The sequence below is a fragment of the Theobroma cacao genome, chromosome 4, assembly GCF_000208745.1.
Source record: "Theobroma cacao cultivar B97-61/B2 chromosome 4, Criollo_cocoa_genome_V2, whole genome shotgun sequence".
In the NCBI taxonomy this organism is placed as follows: Eukaryota; Viridiplantae; Streptophyta; class Magnoliopsida; order Malvales; family Malvaceae; genus Theobroma; species Theobroma cacao.
This window is the reverse complement of record NC_030853.1, coordinates 28,564,080-28,584,452: the sequence shown is the minus strand read 5'-3', so window position 1 is coordinate 28,584,452 and position 20,373 is coordinate 28,564,080. Positions and strand designations below refer to the sequence as shown.

Here is a 20,373-nt window from a genome sequence, read left to right as displayed (position 1 = left end):
GGGTATATGTTGTTGGAAAACACACGGTTTGTCCGGAAAAAATTTATAATTGAATAGATATCAAAGGTGGAGGTGCACAATGCAGCAGAAGAATTGGTGGACCCTTGATTGCCTTCAAAGTGGTCCTAAAACAAAAAGCCAGGTGAGTGAATCCCCACGGATTTAATGCAAAGAAAGGTGCCCTCTCCAACTCGGGCACCCCCCAATTTTGTCTAGTTCAATGCCCTTCAAATTAGGGTGTGGGGGTTCCTTGCACAGGGGCCTGGTTTCCTTTGTGTGTTGGCACATTGGCCCGTTTTGGGACCACTTATTCTCATCTAAGTTGTATTTGTCATCTTTTTTCTATACTGTCATGGCCAGTTGGGGCACCCCACAGCTTGGAAACTCTCCTTTTTTTTTTTTTGTGCTCCATTTGAGCTTTAAACCTGACCCTGATGTCCAATGTCGGTATATTTTTAATTCCAAGTTACTGCTCTTTTCCCTTTGTTTTCTGCTATGAAGTATGGAGTGAAACCGGAGTTTATGATAAAAAGGGGTATCACAGCAATTCAGCACCGACTGGCTAAAACAAAGTACAAAGAAACAGATCCAAGCTATGATAACCTGTAAAAGGGGCCAGAGTGTTTGTGTTGGTGAGAACAAGATTAGATACCTAGTAATCAAAGTGTTGAATATGATTAAAGAATAATTAAGCACACATTTTGCATCGTGTGTTTTCTGTTTGTGGCCGCCGAATCGAAATTATATTCTACTTAAAAGTTTCTTTATATACATAAGAAGATACATTGTCAATTCAGGCTCATTTCCTGTAAGTTGCTTGCATGTTTCTAATGAGAAAAAAAATGTGTTCTTGTCTGATAAATTTTCAACACGCGTTTTCTTCAGCTGAAATTTGATCAGAAAGTTCAAAACAGGCACTCATTTGTTTGTTGAACCCCCTAGTCAATAATGGATGCAACTACATTTTTACTTTTAAAAGTTACAGGAACCTTTCGGTGTATTTAGCCTGATTCAAGCAAATCTTATGTTCAATTTGCTGTCAAAGTGCTTTGAATCTAGTTACAATCCGTATGTTTTTTCATTATTCTGCACAAAGTTTAACAGTTTTTTCCCATAATTTACCTATTTTAATTTAGGTAACTTGTTGTTCAAATAAGTTAGCCTCAGAAAATATCAGAGACTATATCTTGAAGGATAGGCATAAAGAAATGAACATGCAAAAATCATGTCAGAGCTTTCTGCAATAAATTTGATTCACTACCAGTACATGGACACGTCTCCTAGCTCAGAACCAGACACGAATCAGAATCTTAATGTACCAGAAATGCTGAATGGTCCGTATCAGACAGGAATTAGTTCAGAGTCAAAGCTTTTACCGACGACCTGCCACTGCAATTAAGCATTGAATTTTCCAACTCCATTGAAGAGTCATATCTCAATGCATATCCAACCTGGAAATGGTAGTGAATTAAATTCTGCAAAATAGACCTACACCTGGATTCATATTTGTTATGCATCGCTGTCCCTGTAGGGGCGTTTTGGGATTGAAGGGCGCTCAGGCACCACAAACGTGCAAAGCTAAGTCAGCTACAGCTTTCATTGGGATGATGCTGTGGCAGAGGCCACAAGTTTTAACTAACCCCTTCTAAGATTTTTAGACCCTGTTACTATCGCTGCATTGTTTGAGCAATAATGACCTAACGGTGTGAGCCATGCCATGGCCACGGACAGCATAGCACAGCTCAAACATCTGTACTAAAACTTGTTGGATTCCTTAAAGTCGTAATAGAAACCCTTTATACATTTAAGACCATGGCTTTCCTGGATGAAATGAATATCAGCAACTGTAACCCAAAAAAAAAAAAACAAACCCTACTTCAATATCAATGCACGATCTTCGATTTGTTTCTTTTCTTTTGTTTTTATTTGGGAGATGAAACAGGACTGAAGGGAAATGCAGAAAAGATAGACGACAGCCGGACAAAGAAAAACTCTCAGCTGTCCTAAGAAGAAGAAAAAGAAAATGGATATTTTGCTTCTCTGCCAGGGAAGCTGAACTTAGAAGGGATTAATTGATTCTTTGACTATTTTTTTTCCATGTATGGAGTGGTTGGCTGTAAGCATTCCTACTTCTGAATAACATTTTGAGTTAAAATTAGATGACTTTCGAAAGTTTAAATTCAAATTACTAGTAGTAATTGACTTAAATCTTTATATAAATTTTAAAAATTACATTCATATATGATATTTGATATGAGATAAAATGAGATATTACGCATCATCTTATGAATAAAAGAAACTCAAATAAAATATTTCATCATAGTTTGAATTGTTGAAACCCCATATAAAAAATTTATTGAAAATCATTTATTATTTGAATTTTGATAATTATTGCTGTGCTAACACTCATCCCTATTATTTCTAATGAAGTATGACATGAATTGTTTCTATATATATATAGTGATGTTATTTCTTTTGTTCTCTTTCCTTTTGGATCATTTGATGCATATCTGCATTTGTGAACATGTTTGGTTCGTCATGGATCAAGATATAGATTGTCTAGCATGCTTCTCTAAATTCAAACCATAGAAAATGAAACCTGGAAAATAACATGCCGGTAAAATGAATTGGTTCATTTTTGCTAGGAAGAAAGAGATTTGAACCAAGAGAGTCTATCAAATATTAGGCGTTGGATGGTATGTGTATCAATATAGCAGAACAAGAATAATAATGATCAAACAGCATTTTAATGCGCACGGGTGAGGCTGAAATGGACCCTGATGCTGATAACTTTGAATGCCCATCTTGCGTCAATTGAGCATCCAATGGAGCGCATTCAGACCAGAGGACAAGGTGGGACTCATCCTGGGAGGGTAATAATAGGCAGCGTCTAATGATAACCATGCTTCATGTGTTCTCCTTTCTAAGGTTTGATCTGATTTATTTTGCTAAAAATACAGAGTTCCTCATGAGCCTACTACTCCCTTATATTATTGATAGCTACTACAGTACTAGTAGTTTCCTGCTTTAATATTTAACTAAAGCAAAAGCTAAAGATATGTAGTTTTTTAGCCTTGCAGCTTTCTTAAACATTGGAAATTCAGAACCTGTTTGTTGAAAAGATATAATCAAGGTGAAATAATAGCACTTAGGCAACACATGACTAGCAACCATTGGAATGCGTAGCTCATGAAATGATTCTGGGAAAACTAGTTCAACCAAAAGCCTAAATGATGACCTGCAGACTGCATAGTAAAAATTAGCCTTGATAATGAAAAGCACAATGATCAATGTATAGACTAAAGATCAACCCTATAATCTCCTTAAAAGTGATTTTTAGTAGGTAAAAATTTTAGCTCTGGGATGAGGAAAGACAGAAAGCAGAGCGGCAGTTTATTCAGCATCCCAAAGTATTGAAGATTTTCTTATTCCCCTCATAAACTGAGACTAATCCAGATACATTAATGGAGGCTCCAATGCTTAGGAAACTTATTAATATTACTAATCCGGCGGTCTCCCCTTAAAAAGAGTTGGGTCAACAACTAAAGATCAAAGGAAATAACAGAAACGGCAAGGTTTGGATTGTGGAATGTCAATCAACTACAAACAGACTGGGTCAAATGAACTTGTTTTCCTTAGTTATGATAGCCAACAGAGATGCATAATAATAGTAATTAAAATAATTAAGCTTTTTAATTACACTTTTTCTTGTTTGAATTTTGTCTAGCTAGGAATAATTCAGGGGCTGACCTGCACACATGACGGGACAGACCACATGAAATGAACCCCACAGTCCAATTAACCAATTCAAAAACCCTGCTAAATTCTAGCCCCACATGGCCATGCTGTGCCCATACCCAACACCCAAGATGGACCCCGTTCACATGGGGATGCTGCCTTCTTTCCTTCATTTAAAGAAAAACCAACGCCCCTGATTTCACTCCCACAACCCCCCAAAACGCATCTTGACCGTCCCACTGAAGGCTCAAGTCTTCCATATGGGCGGCTGAGCTTGTCCCACCCTGTCCCCGTATAGCTGGGGCAGCTTGCCTCAAAGTTGCTGCTGTTGCTACCGACAGCTTAGCTTGCCTTTGTCCATAATTCGTGCATTGAGAGAATATCAAGGCTTCCTCATTACTCTTAATACACCATACCCTTGCTTTATGACTTCATCATGTCCTATTAAATACCTGCTTTTGCATTCCCATTTCCACCACAAACTCCAAACATTTTCGTTTCTCTCAAACTTTTTGCGTCGTCAAAGGAACTACAAGAACTTTTCTGAACTCAGACCTTAGACAGCATCAGGTCGCATTCATCTCTACATTGAAGAAGGAACTTTGGTTTCCAGACAAGTTGATTTGGTGTATCATTTGGGTGAAGATCTTTGAAAAATGGAAGGCAGCGTGGCATATGAGAATGATCTAAACCTCAAGGCAACCGAGCTAAGGTTAGGGTTGCCAGGAACAGATGAAAGAGAGGAACAATCAGTTTCCAATGTTAGAAACAAGAAGCGACCATTGCAGGACGCTGATGAGGAATTTGGAGCAAATGGCAAATCTGATGCTCAAAATGAAACTGCCACTCCTGCCAAGTAAGTTATCATAACAAGTTACAAACAAAAGTTGCCTTCAGGACCGATCTTCTTAATCTCTTACTATTTGATCATAAACTTAGATGGAAACTAATGGATTCTTTTGATGCATATGCTCCATACAGAGCACAAATTGTGGGGTGGCCACCGATCCGGTCCTATAGAAAGAATAACTTTCAGCCAAAGAAAAGTGAGTCTGATGGTCCTGGGATTTACGTGAAAGTAAGCATGGATGGAGCACCATACTTAAGAAAGATTGACCTGAAAGTTTACACAGGGTACGCGGAGCTCCTGCAGGCTTTAGAGAACATGTTCAAGTTCACCATAGGTAAGAATATTTGATTATTGCTGTTATTTTGTTGTTTATGACATACTTGATGTGACTGGGGGTGAAATTGTGATGAATATTATGAAAATGACCTTCGATTCCCCCTTTTCAGGTGAGTACTCAGAAAGAGAAGGCTACAAAGGATCAGATTATGCACCTACTTATGAAGACAAGGATGGAGACTGGATGCTAGTTGGAGATGTTCCCTGGGAGTAAGTCTCTCTCTCTCTCTCTCTCCTTCTCCCTCTCCCTCTCCTGCTCTCTTTGCTAGTTATGCGAGATATTTTATGTAACTTACAAGGTTATCTATTTTATTTGCAGTATGTTCGTCACATCATGCAAGAGGCTAAGAATCATGAAAGGATCAGAAGCCAGGGGCTTAGGTTGTGGTGTATGAGAAATTCTCTCTAGCAACAGCACATCTAAGAGCAAGAAAAGGGAGAAGATCCATCTCTCTCATGGAGAGAAAATCTTTCAGCTTGGGTTCTCGAAGGAGATTTTTGGATCTGATTCTCAGTCTCCTCAATAGGTAGTCTGGTCAGAAATTCGGTCGACTGGGAAATTTAGAAGGAAAACAGATAATATAAAGTGGAGTTACATATTTTTTCCTCAGACATTTGGCTGCAGCAAAGATATTTGGTGGCTTGAGCATTCTGTAATGTTAATGTGTTTTGCTATAATACCCATCAAACCAAAACTACATAGAAGAATCTGTTGCTTCAACTGCAACTTTGTAAAAAAAGATGGAAGAAAATCACAAAAAGGATGCGGCTATCCAAGTTTGGTTTATGTAGTATTAATACGAACAAACAAACTAAGTTGCATATCAGCTGTGTTGTCTCTGTACAATTAAAACTTGTCTGTGTTATTGTTGAACCTAGAAAATTTGAGTGTGCTTTCTCTTTTCATAAATAAATCGTCATCATCAATTCATTTGTGTTCATGTTCCCTACTCTGAGTTAAGCCTGCATAAAGAACAAGAGAGGGAGATCAAAACTTGAAAGCTGCAGACCTCAGCAGATTAATAATTTCCATAATTCCCGCACAAGAAAAGTGCAAACTAAGGTTCATGAATCTGCTTTTACGCCTATAATAGAAGACTTAAAGGATTATTAAAGCATTTACAGGTTATTTGTGTGGGATTCAAGCATTAACAGGAGAAAGAAAGCCTATGTGTCATGACTATTATGAAGTAATAATAACTCATTTGACATGTATTTGTCCAGAATTCAAGCGTCACAAGAGAGATTGTTGTCAATTAAATCCTGTCTCATATACATAAATTATTACCTTGTGCTAAATTCACTTAACAGCCCGGCTTTGTAGGACTAAGAACTCAAAGAAACTCAAAGTTTAATTTTCTTTCTAACAAAGGCAGATTACTAAACATTTCAATATGATCCGAAATTGGTGTCTGAGATTAATTTAAGAAATATGCATTGAAATGGTAAAAGGATGGATCTTAACCTTAAGTTTTTAGAGATTAAAACACCTATACTTGGATCTTGATCACCCAATATGTTAAAACTTTTATACTACTGAATAGTCTTTAATATAATGTAATAATATCTTTTGCTAAATAGCCCAGAGTTCAAATTCTGATCATTGCCCCCATTTAATTCTAGGCTGAGCAATTATATATTCACAAAAATATCTAGGAAGCCAAACCAAACAAACCCAAAACTAAGGTACTCCAGACCTCAAACAAGGTCACTAATTATAGGTCTGGAAGAAATGCTGTGCTGTTCAAGGTTTTGCTTTGGATCAATGATCTTATGGATATTGCTTCACTGAGGTAGTACTGTTTTCTGGCTGAAGTTCTAAAGTCCAGATGAACCTTGGGAGAGTCTATCTGAAGAGTTAGAAGCATTCAGCAAGCATTTGCCTCTCAACATACAGGAACTAAACTTGCTGCTACATCTTAATTCAATGGATTCATCAATCAAACTATTAGACCTCCAAAATCAGGTCTTTCAACACATCTGCTTTTTCCACAATTTAAATAGGTTATAGCTAGTACCTGTAATTGATACTTATGAGAAAAGAATAATAAAATAAACTTTTTGGTAAACAACACTGAATAGACCTTTACTTGATTTGATTAACAGTACGTTAAATTACAGACAAGAATATAGGTCAGAAATTGAATTTAACTGAAATGTTGCTTTCCATAGAAAAGGTCAAATTATTTTGAAAAAGGGGAAAAAAGTTAAAGTAGTCCTAGCAATACCAAACAGCCTGTCATAAGTCTATTAAACAAAGATTATGACCATCAGTACTGATTAAGCCTAAGATTGCAGACAAAAAAGGCCAGAAAATACATTTAACTGAAATGTTGTTTGTTTCCAAGAAAAGTTGAATAGAACTAGAGTCCAGAAACAATAAAATTGGATGACAATTTTTTTTTCCTTGGGGATGGTTACAAGTGTCAAAACATGCCATATTCAAAGCCCTTCAACAGGGAACCTTTGTGATACTGGGATTATAGGATTCTTTCCCACCCAAAGTTGAAAGTTGGTTTCGGGAAACAGTGAGAACCAGAGCTCTGAACATACCACCAGAAGCAAGACTGCACGTTCCAGTGCAGGAAAAGAGTCTGGTTATATATAGTTAATAACCAGAAATTTTCTGTTCCTTTCAATACTTAATCCTCTCAGTTCTATAACAAGACAGTGGACTTCATATGCAAGCGTTGAATTTAATGATGTCTTTATGTCTGAAAATAACAGTAGTTACACCAAAGATTTATGTCTTATATCTATCAAATGGAAAATTTTTACCACAGGTGAAAATTATGATTGGGTGGGATTAATTGACATAATCTGCAAATGGAAGGAATAATCCATTTGATATTGCCTTTTTCTGCACTGGCCAACAGTTTGTTGGTACCACAAAAGAATTAGCATTAAGTTGTCCTTCTCTAAAGGATAGCTTTCTAGGATATGGACACCTAAAATATCTTTCCTAACCATACATGCCAGCAGGTCAGTGGTTTGTGAGATAATTAAACTAATAATACCTTTTGTTAGGAAAATCTTATCGAGCTATGAGAAAATTTTTGGGACTTCGTAAACATTGCTCCTACCTAATGCTCCTTTGGCAAAAGAATGCTTTGTTGGGAGCCCCACACCATAAAGCAAATGTATCTGACCACTGGCTACTTTATGTTAATTAGTTTAGTCTAGAAGTTAGAATTTACCTCAGTGATGTTTTAGATAATATAATAAAGTTAATATAACTTTGTTACTTTCTAATTCTTTTGAGCATACATATAAATATATAAATATAATTTTAATTAGCTCCTTAAGAGGATAGATTAACTAAGAAATTTTCTAAATGTATAGGAAAGTCCCCTTTGCTTTTTTTTGCTTGAGGAGATAAAAATGTGCATTTGAAATGAGGTCTGTAAGGTACATCTTGTTGTTAAATTAATTCAGCCTTGTTAGCTTAGGGTTTGAATATCCATTTTAAAGCTTTATTTTATAAAAATATAAGCATTCTCCATCAGTCTACATGTAACAGTAATAAAGCCTAAAGGTATTAAGAAACAAGATCTGACAAGATTCTAGGATTTGACTCTAGTGATCCTAAGTTTATTTAGATGTCGGCATGATGTTTAAATACAAATCTGTCTTAACTATTCATTGATATGGATATTTTTGGTTGTTGTTATCTGTCTAGCAGTAAACAGATACTTCCTGGACAGCATGCTTGTGCTGCAGTTAAAGTTAAAATTTTTAAATTTGCAGCCACTGCTAATCAGGATACCTCAACAATAACAGCTAAACTTCTGACAATGCTTTACTGAAAGGCAAGTCTAGAACAGGCACATGACATGTTTGATAAGTGTTCATATATGTGTTACTAAGACACAAAGTTTGTAACATTTATGTTGCCACTCATTACCCAACCACACTACCCATAGACAATGTAACCAAGTCATTGCCTCAACCTGCCATATCACAGATACCATGTGCAGTTCATAGGAAGGGATGGCAGCCAAGCATGGTCTGATTAGGTGATACACTAATATACGAGAGAGATTTGGACATGAAAGTAGTTGCTTCTATGTATCATTACACAACGAAGGTTAGGACATGTGTTCATATGCATAAAATATGCCTTTGTCACATAGGCTTTGATACTGGCTGCTGCATACCGTGTCAAGCACAATGCCAGGCCTACAGCACAGAGAACCAACCAGCCATGTCAGTTGGAACTTCTGTTAAAGTTTTTTTATAAGCAAGATGTTTTCAGATGGAATCATCTCCCTACACTTACATGCGTTGTAATGTTTTTGTACCCATTGCTTCATTTCATCTTGATATTATACTCTATTTGCTGTGGGTTCAACAAGTCAGATGGACGAGATAACTGTATACACAGGAGAACTTAAAACTGACTTTTATGTTCCCATATTTTTCATACCATTATGAAATCAAAGAGAGACAAGGATACATGATGCAATGGTAATATAGTAAGATATAATTTTCTTATACTCAAACCCAAACCTTAAGCCAATTACTCTGGATGGCTACATAATTACACCTTTTCTTTTTCAACCGGCTCATTCAAAATTGCAGCATACAGGACACCAGGTTTTTACCTTATAGATATCAACTTTTGGGACAAACAATAGTGGCACTTGCATCTTGGCCACAACTTTATGGTGCTTTGCCTCATAAAGTTACAAGTTGGAAGCAAGACTTGGCAGCAAAAGATGTAAAAATTTCCAAAAGATATCATAAAGCTTACCGGTGGATCCCTGAATTGTGTTTCCTTGGCACCTGGATACTTGAATAATAGGTCCATCCACCAAAGAAAAAGAGTTTTTTAATCATGTTATGCATTCGTCGAGTTGTTTTCATCCTGATTTGTAAAACCAAATAAAAATATGAACAATGCATTAGATTCTCACAGGCTGCAAATGCGGACGGAGCAGTTGACAATGTCCAATAACAAAGAAGAGTGATCTTTTGCAAAAGAATAACAATCTTTTCCTAAAAAATTTCTTGTGATCAGCCATCTTCCAAAATGTTATATGGGTACACATCAGAAAGCCAGAAAGCATGGGATGGCAATACTTCTTCCTTTCTTGAATCTCTTAAACATCCCAAAAGTTTCATATCTTCACTGATCAAATATAGCGTAAAGTATATTCTTTCTGAATCAATATGCAAAGCATCGCCCATGACAAACTCATGGACTACACATCCCAACTCAATCCAGCTAGAAGCTCTGTTCTTCCTGACTTGGTTCTTCCTAATCATTGCTCTCATTCTAGCAACACCATCCCACCTTCTGGCAGCAGCATAAGTATTAGACAAGAGAATATAATTACCAGAATTATCTGGCTCAATCTTAAATAACTCATCTGCAGCAATTTCAGCTAATTGCACATCACAATGAACCCTACAAGCAGCGAGCAAAGCTCCCCAAACAACTGCACTAGGTAAAATAGGCATGTTTCTTATAAGTTTATATGCCTCTTCAAGGCACCCAGCTCGACCAAGAAGGTCAACAATACATGCATAATGTTTTTCTGAGGGTTGAATTCTGTATTTTTCCAGCATTTGTTTAAAGTACCTCCTGCCCTCACTAACAAGTCCCCCATGGTTACAAGCAGTCATAACCCCAAGAAATGCAACTCCGTCTGGTCTTATATTTGTCCTCTGCATGTCCTCAAACAAAGAAATGGCATCTTGAGCCATGCCATGATTTGCGAACGCTGTGATCATTGTGCTATAACAAAGCAAATCTTTTTGATAAGCCATCTTAAAAACTTGAACAGCCTTGTCAATGCATCCACATTTTGCATACATGTCAATTAAACTAGTGACAATTCGCAAACTAGAAAAAAGGAGTGGTCCTGTAAAGTCATTAATAATTGATTCAGCTGCATCCAGAATTCCTAACTGTGAGCAAGCTGAAATGATTGCTAACACAAACGCTTCATCTGGCTTAACACCTTGTGTTTTAAACTGTTTATACAATTCCAAAGCATCACAGGGCTGCCCATTTCTAGCATAGCCTCCAATCATGGTAGACCAAGATACCAGATTCTTCTCAGGCATCTGATCAAACAGACATCGTCCGGTACTGACATCCCCTGCCTTAACATAGCCATCTATCATTATGGTCCATGATGCAATATTTTTACGTGGCATTTTGTCAAAAAAATCTTTCGCAACTTCCATCTCCCCCACTTTACAATACCCAGCAATCATCAGATTCCAAGTCCCAGCATCTCGCACTGGCATTGCTTCAAAAATAGACTGAGCAGAACCAAGATCACCAACATCCATATAGCCAGAAACCATCACGTTCCACGATGCTAAGTCTTTGGTACTCATTCTGTCAAAAAGAATCCTAGCCTCTTCGATATCCCCAGCCTTAATGTATCCCTGAATCATACTCGTCCAAGAAATCACATTCCTTTCAGACATCTCATCAAATGTCTCCCGTGCAAGATCCACTCTGCCGTTTCTCCCATAACCCAAAATCATTGAATTCCAAGAAACCAAATCTTTTTCCTCCATTTCATCGAATACCCGTCTCGCCAAATCAACTTCCCCACATCTCATGAACAAATCAATCACCGCGTTTTGCACTATCAAATCAAAACCAAGCCCACATTTTAACCCCAAGCCATAAACCGCTTCCCCATCTATAACCCTCTTCAACCTGGCTAAACCCTTGAGAACCGATGCCAAGGTAAAATTCAAGGGCAAAACAGACTTTTTACACATATGACAAAACAAAGACAAAACTTCCTGGTAGTTTCGATGCTCAACATACCCATGAATCAAAGCTGTCCAAAGAAACGCATTTGGTTGGGGAATTTGATCAAACAACTTGTGAGCATATTGGATGGAACCAAACCGTGCATAGAACCTTAGAAACTTGTTGAGGACAAGGTCAGATGAGGCGATAGAGCCGTCGATTAGAAGACGGGCGTGGATAGATTTTAAGGGCTTGAGAGATTGGGCTCTGTCGAGGAGGCTTAACACTAACTTCGAGCGATCCATCTCATGGCGCCAAAAGTAATAGGGATGACTCTTAACGGTCATGTAACTTACTTTTCAAATGTTCTGGAATTTGAACAATGGATGGGCTTCTTCAAATGGGCATCTAATGATTTGGGCTAAAATTTTTGCAATAGTGAGTTAAAACAAAAACTTGTACAATTCAGTTCTCCACTTTACATTAGCTTTTATGTTCTGCCTTTATGAATTGTAAGTTATGAGGAATGCCTCGATGACATTTTCAACCAAGTTAATCATGCAATGCCGTCATTTGATGAGAAAGGAGAATATCAAAGATAGAGAGCAAACTTTCGTAAGGATCATCAATATTATTTTTTTTTCATTAAATTCTTGAATACCAAAGAACTTTAGTCTTCACTCGACCAATCCCTATGATTGAATCTAACAAAAAGAATCAAACATGAATGTTAACTGAATATGAGAACCCATCATCTAACCAAACTTTCTTTATTGTTTTAGTATAGTTTGTTTGAATCCAATGGTGTGATAATTCCCAAGATTGAATTCCTGAAACGAAAGCGACCCTTTTGAGAGCCCTGCATCAATCGCTGCATCAATGATATCCAATTAAACTGGTTGTCTTCCTCGAGCAACTTCCGGACTGTGGTCTTCCAGCAATCCCGGATGACTGCCTCACCACTGTAATGAAACTTAGGGAGCAACTATAAAAAAAAATGTACAGAAGTTCTGTTACGTTTTGCTAAGTTACAAGGGCCCTTATAAGTAAACAGGTGCCCATTTTCATTTCTCCACATCACAGCCAGCATAACGAACAGAACAGTTATCATGCAGACCCGCTTCATCTTGCATTTTATTACTCTAACCTCAAATATACTCATTCTATCGACAGTTGCTGAATTGCTTGAACCTATTGATTATAGTATACATGCTGTCAACGCGGAGAAGGGCGATTAGTCGTAAGCATCAGGTTAGAAGCCTATATCAGATAAAAATGTTGGACCAGCCAAGATTCATCGGTAACTGTCACGGATTGTTCAGGGAAAATAGCACAAAGGAAAGAGCTGAGACCTGGTTTCATTGTGTAGTTTGTTATAGACACAGAAGCCTTTTCATGATTGAGATGGATCATGCTCTGGTTCCCTCTCGCTCGATTCTTCAACATTGTCATCATTGCTGTCACCAGATAGTGATTGATTAGCACTATGGTCAGAAACAACAATTAAAGCATGGCTTTGAACCACGGTATCTTTTTGTTTTACAGAATAATCTTCATGAGGTGTATCAACTGGAGCCAGATATGAAATGCCGTACTTCTGCCCATGAGTAAGTCCTGGGCAAAGCCCCTGTGAAATAAAGAACAAAAGTTCTAAGAGAATGGGCAAACATCAATGTGATCCACATGAAATTAGAGTTAATGCAAGAGAAAAAAAAAGCCTCAAACTTCCAGAGCTACTCCTTAATTATTCTGCTATTTCACCACATTAAAGTGATGATGCTATAACTAGAAATTACAAAATTCTTATAGGAGACATCTAAAATTGGCCTATTGGTTTTGTGATCACCTCTAAATGAAAATCACTAAGTAGACAATGAGAGAATAGACAATTATCAATCTTTTAGTAACATTTCATTATCCAAGATTACCATCAACCCAATGGAAAACAAAAGAAAAATACAAACCTTAATCAGCCCTGATACAGGAGATGCCTCAAGATAAGAGGAGTCCAATGGAAATCCAGTGCGAACCCAACCCCCAGAAACTCTGCTACCATTAGTTTCTTGAGAATCAGCAGACATGTCTGATGCATGAGGCTCATGTTTAAAGTCACCATGATTACAATAAGCCCCAAAATATGAACAATGCTCTTGCACTAGAGATATTTGAGGAGTTGCAGGCAATAAATGGCCCTCAGTTGTAAATATGTACCTGTAAATGGTAATTTTCCGCAAAAAATGAAAAATAAGAAATTGTAGCTTCTTCCATGCAATATAATTTTTTTAAAAAGAAAAAACTAGGAAGCAGAAACCTTACTTGTATGGTCCATTTTCAACAAGGTTGTCTGGACCCACGGCCAAATCGAAAAGGAGCCACAAATACTTCACCTAATAATATCAAGAGGTTTCAAACAAGATTATACTGGAAAGGAAAGGACTACAACATGATGAGAATATCAAAAACTATCAGGAGGGGGAAGCTGAAGAACAGGTCAAATTGGATTCAAGTTCAAACGAAATGAAATCATGAAATTTAATGCTGGCCCCCATCTAAAGAAAGGTGTATTTAGGGAATGGGGTAAATGAAGAAATACATGTTAATTGGTACTTACTGTTTCTGCCAGGAAAAAGCTCTCCATGTGATCTTCGCTCTTGTGAAACTCAACATCTGATATATGACAATAACCACAAGGGCATCTTGCCCCGTATTGCAAGCTAGCAACCATGTCTCGTCCAGCATCCAGATATCTACAGTCGGAAGAGATTTGTGAAGATTTAATTTGCAAGAAAAGAGTGGGGAAATATAAAAAAGTTATTCAGTTAACAAGAGCAGAAAAGGTAAACTGGAAACCATCTAACAGCATGGATAGCTTTGCACTCTCCTCAACAATAATTCTTTGTTTAATAAGGTAGCTTATGTATCAAGTCTGTTTTATTTCCTCACATTCACTTTATGCAATATCTTAAATCACTGCTGTTAAATGTCATGATATTAGGCATCAGCTTTGTTCGTTTTACATTTTCCCTTTTTCTATGCAATAAACTTGCAATTTTGTCTTCAGATAGAATTTATCTTCAGATAAGGGTATTTATTCAATATTTAATGCTGACATGAATTGCTTCTAAAAATCAGAGTTCTTAATTCTGAAAAAATAAAGCCTTTCAGAAACAATATCAACTGGCTAGTTAAATAACATTTTTTGATAAACAAATTTATTTAGCTTCTATAAACAGTGTTTTCTTTTCACCCTTTAAAATTACTACCTTTATAGAAAGAACTGATAAAGTTTAAACTTTGCAATAGTACCACATCCAAATAACTACAAGTGAAAAAATGTTTAAAACTAGAGTGGAAAAAGTAAGAAAAGGCACTTAAATAAAGGTCAATCTGATTGACCTGGGATCTCTGGTAGCTTTGTAGAGCCAATATGTGCTTTCTATTAACTCGGGACGCAAGGGGTAACTCTTTTGCCCATGCTGCCAAAGAAACATGGTATAAAAAATTCAGATAGAAAAATAGAGACCCAATATGCGCTTTTTATTAACTTGGGATGCAATGGCTAACTCTTTTTCTTATGCTGCCAAAGGAAAATGGTATAAATGTGACAAATTTTAAAAAGAAGAAAAACAAAAGTTATCACGCAATGGAACTTTAGGTGGAGTTATGTTTAAGATCTTAAATGAGAATCTTTCCATAAAGCAACTGCACTATTTTGTAAAACTGTGTACTTTGGTAAATGGCGTACTAGGTGTCATCAAGCTGCACAAAAAAATTAGTAAAATTCTAATTTGAAACCCCGAATAAGAATTGTATCAGTAGTACAATATTATGATTCAGATACCTGAACACTAAGTGTAGCAAGATTAAAACCCTCAGGAGTGAATCCATATCTTTTCCAGACACTGAAGAAGGCAGTATGTGTTCTAATAGCAGGATCAACATCCCCGGCTAAAACCTTCCAAAAATGGTAAACCTCTGGTTACCAAAAATTCAATTATATATTATATGGTTTAAATCAGAAAATGATATTAAAAAACACTAACCTGAAGGCCAGGCCAAAATGCCTGCAAACTGTTAAATAATGGCCAGACAATAGCACCAGAATCCATATTGACCTCAACATACCTAAGGAAGTAAAACTAAAATTTAGAGAGAGAAAGAGAGAAAGATGATAAATTCAAAACACATGATCCATATAAAATGTCAAATGACAAAAGGTATAATAAAATAAGGGAAAAGAAACATATATTTACAGTGGTTCACAAAGCACAAGTTTTTACCAAGGATCATTGTAAAGATAGTGCATAGCAGCACTGTATGCTTCTTGGAAAATGAACAAATACTCTTCATCTCCAAACAATAAATATGCCTGAAAAGATATCAAGAAGGGAAAAAAAGGTTTCTTCTCTATTACTAAATTGTGATCACAAAGTTACGAGGTACAAGAATTTCAAGTCATGTGACAGACCTTCAGAAGATACTCATAGAAGGAGTCAATGCTAGTCCCTATTCCAGCATCCTGCAAAGCAGCATAAAATTAATTGCAGCTGGCTAGATATAGATTTGATAAATTTGATTCCTTCACATTGAAGATGGGTCCCGTAGGACGTCCATGGGTTAATGAGTGAAACTGCACTTTAGTTTCTAGTTTAATGCATATTCTTAACTCTGTGATTTTGCTTATTCAATATCTGCATATCAATAAGGAAAATTTGCAAGGGAAATATACAACCTAGGAAAATATTAATTCTCAACTTGTCCTTTTGAAACTACTGAAAAAAGAACGTTTTACAATAGAATTAGAAGATAGGAGAGGACAATAAATTTCTAAAAGAACAGATAAAGACCACATCAAAAAAGTTCAAAGCTGACCATCTTTCTTCCAGAAAATACTTCATATATACCAAATAAATGACTCAATAGAAGCAACATCAACGGAAGATTTAATCCCTTTCCATCTATTTAACTACTAAGTAATCTGAAGAACATCCTGATGTAGCTATTACAAACAACAGAAAATTGGAAGGCTCTTGACCATGTGATAATTGTAAAACAGCATGCTACCTTCTGTGTCCATTCACCAGTAAACACATTGATGTGAGCACCAACTAAATTAAGTTTTGAACGGCGAGCCCATAGGCCTCGCACAGCATTCTTTGTAACTCGCTCAAAAGCTGCAATCATTTTAGGAAATAAATCTATTTCAGCAATGAAGGCAAAAGTTAACAGTCCTTACAGTAGGTAACAGTAACAAAAAGTCTCATCGCTAGTCTTCTGATAAAAGTTTGCAAAGTCTAGACTAATAAGTTTTGATTTAAGCATTTCCTAGCCACTTCCTTTGGCACTTCTGTCAGATTGTTATACTAAGATTCCAAGCAAACAAATCCAGATTATATCTTTAGATTTCTTGTCTGGCTAGTATTTCTAGTCTCCCCTTCCGTATTTTATGCCTTTCAGTTATCAACAATTAGAACCATATCTTCATGGCCAAAATTTAAACAGCTAACATGATTACTAGGGCTCTCAGTTTTTGTATTGTAAATACACTTGTGCATGATGGAAAACAATGGAACCCAGATCTCTTCTTCTATCTATGCTCACATTGAGAGAAAAAGGCATTAGGATCCCCGCCTATTAAACTTAGGTTCTCAATATATTGGCTTTGCAGGTTTGGATTGATCCAAGGCTGCTTTACAATTTAGCAAGGTGAGGTAAATTTTCCTGTTACTAAAGATTGGACAAGGAAAGGGGAAAGTGGTGTGATTTCATACTAGTTATGAGCAATTTAGCAACAGCAAGCACTGTATTGAAATCCACAATTACAGAAGGATTACTGCAATTTCTAAAATCCAAGATTGCAATTTACAGAAGGATTAGAGCCAAAGATTTGCTACCATACTTTTTGTGGCATACAGACTTCTAGAGAATGCAAAACACCAAATAGAGAGGTAGTAATACTTACTAGGATCATTTGTCAAACGGCTTAGCAATCCAAATTCAAGGGTCAAAGTCCCACCACCAGCTGTAGATGTTATCTAAACCAACCAATATGGAAATTTAAATTACCTATATCATATATTATACATGAAAATGCAGAGATACAGGACTCGAAAGTAACTAGTACTTTAATAGAGATTAATATGTGAACAACATCAATTAATTTTAATACCTTCATCTTCATCTATTGAAATTACATACAGCAACTATGCACATCACTAAGTACTGATAGCATTGTACTCTAGGGGACAAGGGGTATTAGCACAAGCTACGTTCAGGGTGACACAAGCACAAGCAGTTTACAAAAACTAACAAAATTAATCATCACTTAGGAGATAATAGAGGCATTGCCTTGCTTTCATGTTCATCAACTCCATACTTTAGATTAACAGATCCGAATGGAATTCCTGCAATACAACATAGCTGGAGATAGTCATAATAAGATATCAAATCTAGTATCAGACTATCAGCCAACTTTTATGTTTGTGCATCTCAATAGAAAAATGATCCAGAAGTGATACCTGTAGGTGTGTCAAATGCAGGTAATAATCTCCGGGCCAGATCTTCAGCTAAGTCAAGTAATTGATTGTCATAGGAAGGAATTCCCATGCCCTGAAATTGAAATGATCCTGATATTTATTCTACTAGAATAAAAGATGATTATAAATGACTGATGGAGCTCGACAAATCAATATTACCGTAGCATAGTCACTTGCAATAAGATGGGCAGAAAGTAAACCTCCAAGGACCCGGATGGAGGTCTCAAAAATGGAAACTGTTTTATTCTGCAGAATAAAAGTAAACTCCAAAGTTTAGATTGATAACCATATTTCCAAATTACAAAAGTACTATGCAAAGCCAATTGAACAGTGATTCCGAGGGAGAAAAGACTAAGGATGAGGGAAGGACAAGTTAAAATAAACCACTACACAGGTGAAAATCATAATGTGAGAACACTATAGACACATAACATTTACAGTCTTTTTGGATTCTCATGAAGATTGTAACTTTATATTGGATTTAGAATACAATTTTGACAATGGAAGAAACAGTCATAATAGAAGAACTTTATTAAGGCCTTCAAATTTATCAAATCTTCCCCATCATGGCAATTACACTAGTTGTCTCTTTTATTGCACAACAGATGATGAATGCATGCCTTAGATGTTAGGCTTGTGAAAGACCAGTTAAATTTTGCAGGACACTTAAGCAGGCATTAAAATAAAGAATGGTGCAAACTTCTTATCAATATGCAAAATAAGACAATGGCAATCAAGAACAATAATCTATTAGCATAACAGTACGTAAACCAACTGCTTTGTATGTTGCGTTTAAGTCACAAAAAAAAAGAAAAAAACAGAAGTATGGTAACTTTAATCACTCTACAAAAGACCTAGCTTCTATTGCACTAGTCTTAAGCGTTATCCAGGAGCTCTTTAAATCAGAGTGAGTGTCCAAACAAAGATATAAAGTTTCGCCTTCAACCCTATCAAAGTCCATACTAAAGTTTCTATAGCAAAAAAAAAATCCAAAAATCCAATAGATAAGCACAAAAGATTGATGCAAAAAATATTTCACTCACTATATCAAACTGAAGATTTTTACCAATCCATTCAACAGAGGCTGTAAAGCGTTCTCGGTCTCCGAGTAAAGCCAGTGTGTCTAAAGAATCAATCTGCAGCATAGTGGCAACATCAAAAAACAGTTCAATACACAATCTCTGTCACATAAATTTTGAAAAAAAAAAAAGAAATATCAACATTTTACCAGTGTCAAGGCATAACCACCAAGCGTATCTTCTCCTTCGCACGATAGAGGTCTTAGCTCATCTAATGGAAACGCATGGTCCATATATCCATCAAAAGCATGATAGAACATTTCACGCACCTAGAGCACCCAGAAGCAACACAATAAATGCCATCACACAAACGGCAAATACACTCCAATCTACTTCCATTAGGTTATTGGTAATTCGTAGTTTAAAGGTTAAACTTTGACTTCAGCTTTCATTTAACAGCACATAGAAACCAAGTATCTACATACAATGTGAACTAACAGTACACCTGTTACTCACTCTTTTTAATGCTTTTGCCAAAAATGGGCTTTCAAATTTTGCCTTAAAATCTATTTCTATCACCAAAGCAGCCTTAAACACTCAATTATCAGTCAACAAATCAAGCAAGCACTATAAAAATCCCAAAACGCCAGATCAGTAAAGACAATGAGACTAACAATAATAAAGTTAAAAACCCAATTCAAAGGAACCCTTATAATATCTATTTATAAAGCAAAAACCCTGAATTCAAATAATAAACTAAAGACGAAAAATTAATCTTTTTTACCTCATCTCTGAGCTGCTTGGCTTCCTCGGGAGTGACACCTTCTGCGACTGCTTTGTGTAAAGAAAACAACAAAAGAAATAACAGAAACTGAAGAATCAAGTTCAAAGCTTTCATTTTTAGATTAGAATTCAATCTCCGTTTCTTTGTAAAGATATGATCTCGGTCTCAACATCGGCTTGTTAGGAGTGCTCTTGTGTTTCTTTTTAGCTTTTTGTTTCTTTTTTTTTTAAAAGCTAGCTTTTTGTTTCTTAATCTAAACACTGGAACTAAACTATCACGGCTGGCTGGCTGGCCGGGTTTTTAAGTTGCAATGAAAATTATCAAAAAGATAAAACACAGAAAAAGAAAGAAGATAATAAAATCTAATAGGTTTTTATTTGTATTGTTTT

At 36.3% G+C, this 20,373-nt stretch overlaps 3 protein-coding genes across 6 annotated transcripts; 1 reads left to right on the top strand and 2 right to left on the bottom strand.

Moving 5' to 3' along the window:
• On the top strand, positions 4,130-5,851 carry LOC18603114 (auxin-responsive protein IAA4). Its single transcript, XM_007034891.2, has 4 exons — positions 4,130-4,594; positions 4,720-4,922; positions 5,035-5,134; positions 5,244-5,851. Exons 1-4 carry the CDS (start codon positions 4,395-4,397, stop codon positions 5,317-5,319), a joined length of 579 nt encoding a protein of 192 aa, XP_007034953.2. The 5' UTR covers positions 4,130-4,394; the 3' UTR covers positions 5,320-5,851.
• LOC18603113 (pentatricopeptide repeat-containing protein At4g02750) lies at positions 5,433-12,138 on the bottom strand. 2 transcript variants are annotated; one of them, XM_007034890.2, is made up of 2 exons: positions 9,678-12,138; positions 5,433-5,887 (listed from the first exon to the last, which is right to left on the bottom strand). In XM_007034890.2, exon 1 carries the CDS (start codon positions 11,990-11,992, stop codon positions 9,941-9,943), a length of 2,052 nt encoding a protein of 683 aa, XP_007034952.2. In that variant the 5' UTR covers positions 11,993-12,138; the 3' UTR covers positions 5,433-5,887; positions 9,678-9,940. The 2 variants fall into 2 exon arrangements, with proteins under 2 accessions (XP_007034952.2, XP_017975632.1); XM_018120143.1 differs by lacking the exon at positions 5,433-5,887 and adding an exon at positions 8,718-9,103.
• Positions 12,257-20,263, bottom strand: LOC18603112 (alpha-mannosidase I MNS4). Of its 3 annotated transcripts, none has more exons than XM_007034887.2 (18): positions 19,985-20,263; positions 19,410-19,529; positions 19,225-19,317; positions 18,341-18,427; positions 18,164-18,254; positions 17,994-18,049; positions 17,608-17,680; positions 16,710-16,819; positions 16,114-16,164; positions 15,926-16,014; positions 15,689-15,770; positions 15,487-15,600; positions 15,042-15,121; positions 14,257-14,392; positions 13,962-14,032; positions 13,610-13,856; positions 12,998-13,272; positions 12,257-12,905 (listed from the first exon to the last, which is right to left on the bottom strand). In XM_007034887.2, the coding sequence occupies exons 1-17, from the start codon at positions 20,096-20,098 to the stop codon at positions 13,039-13,041; spliced, it is 1,848 nt and encodes a 615-aa protein (XP_007034949.2). In that variant the 5' UTR covers positions 20,099-20,263; the 3' UTR covers positions 12,257-12,905; positions 12,998-13,038. The 3 variants fall into 3 exon arrangements, with proteins under 3 accessions (XP_007034949.2, XP_017975684.1, XP_007034948.2); XM_018120195.1 differs by having other exon boundaries at positions 12,257-12,857; XM_007034886.2 differs by having other exon boundaries at positions 12,257-13,272.

Excerpts from the sequence above, each read along its gene's own strand:
- LOC18603114 (XM_007034891.2), top strand. The coding sequence starts at position 4,395 with ATGGAAGGCAGCGTGGCATATGAGAATGATCTAAACCTCAAGGCAACC. Across the intron at positions 4,595-4,719 it reads GAAACTGCCACTCCTGCCAA|AGCACAAATTGTGGGGTGGC; the intron begins GTAAGTTATCAT and ends TGCTCCATACAG. Across the intron at positions 5,135-5,243 it reads GTTGGAGATGTTCCCTGGGA|TATGTTCGTCACATCATGCA; the intron begins GTAAGTCTCTCT and ends TTTTATTTGCAG.
- LOC18603113 (XM_007034890.2), bottom strand. The coding sequence starts at position 11,992 with ATGACCGTTAAGAGTCATCCCTATTACTTTTGGCGCCATGAGATGGAT.
- LOC18603112 (XM_007034886.2), bottom strand. The coding sequence starts at position 20,098 with ATGAAAGCTTTGAACTTGATTCTTCAGTTTCTGTTATTTCTTTTGTTG. Across the intron at positions 19,530-19,984 it reads CCAAGCAGCTCAGAGATGAG|GTGCGTGAAATGTTCTATCA; the intron begins GTAAAAAAGATT and ends TGGGTGCTCTAG. Across the intron at positions 18,050-18,163 it reads TGCATTTGACACACCTACAG|GAATTCCATTCGGATCTGTT; the intron begins GTATCACTTCTG and ends GTTGTATTGCAG.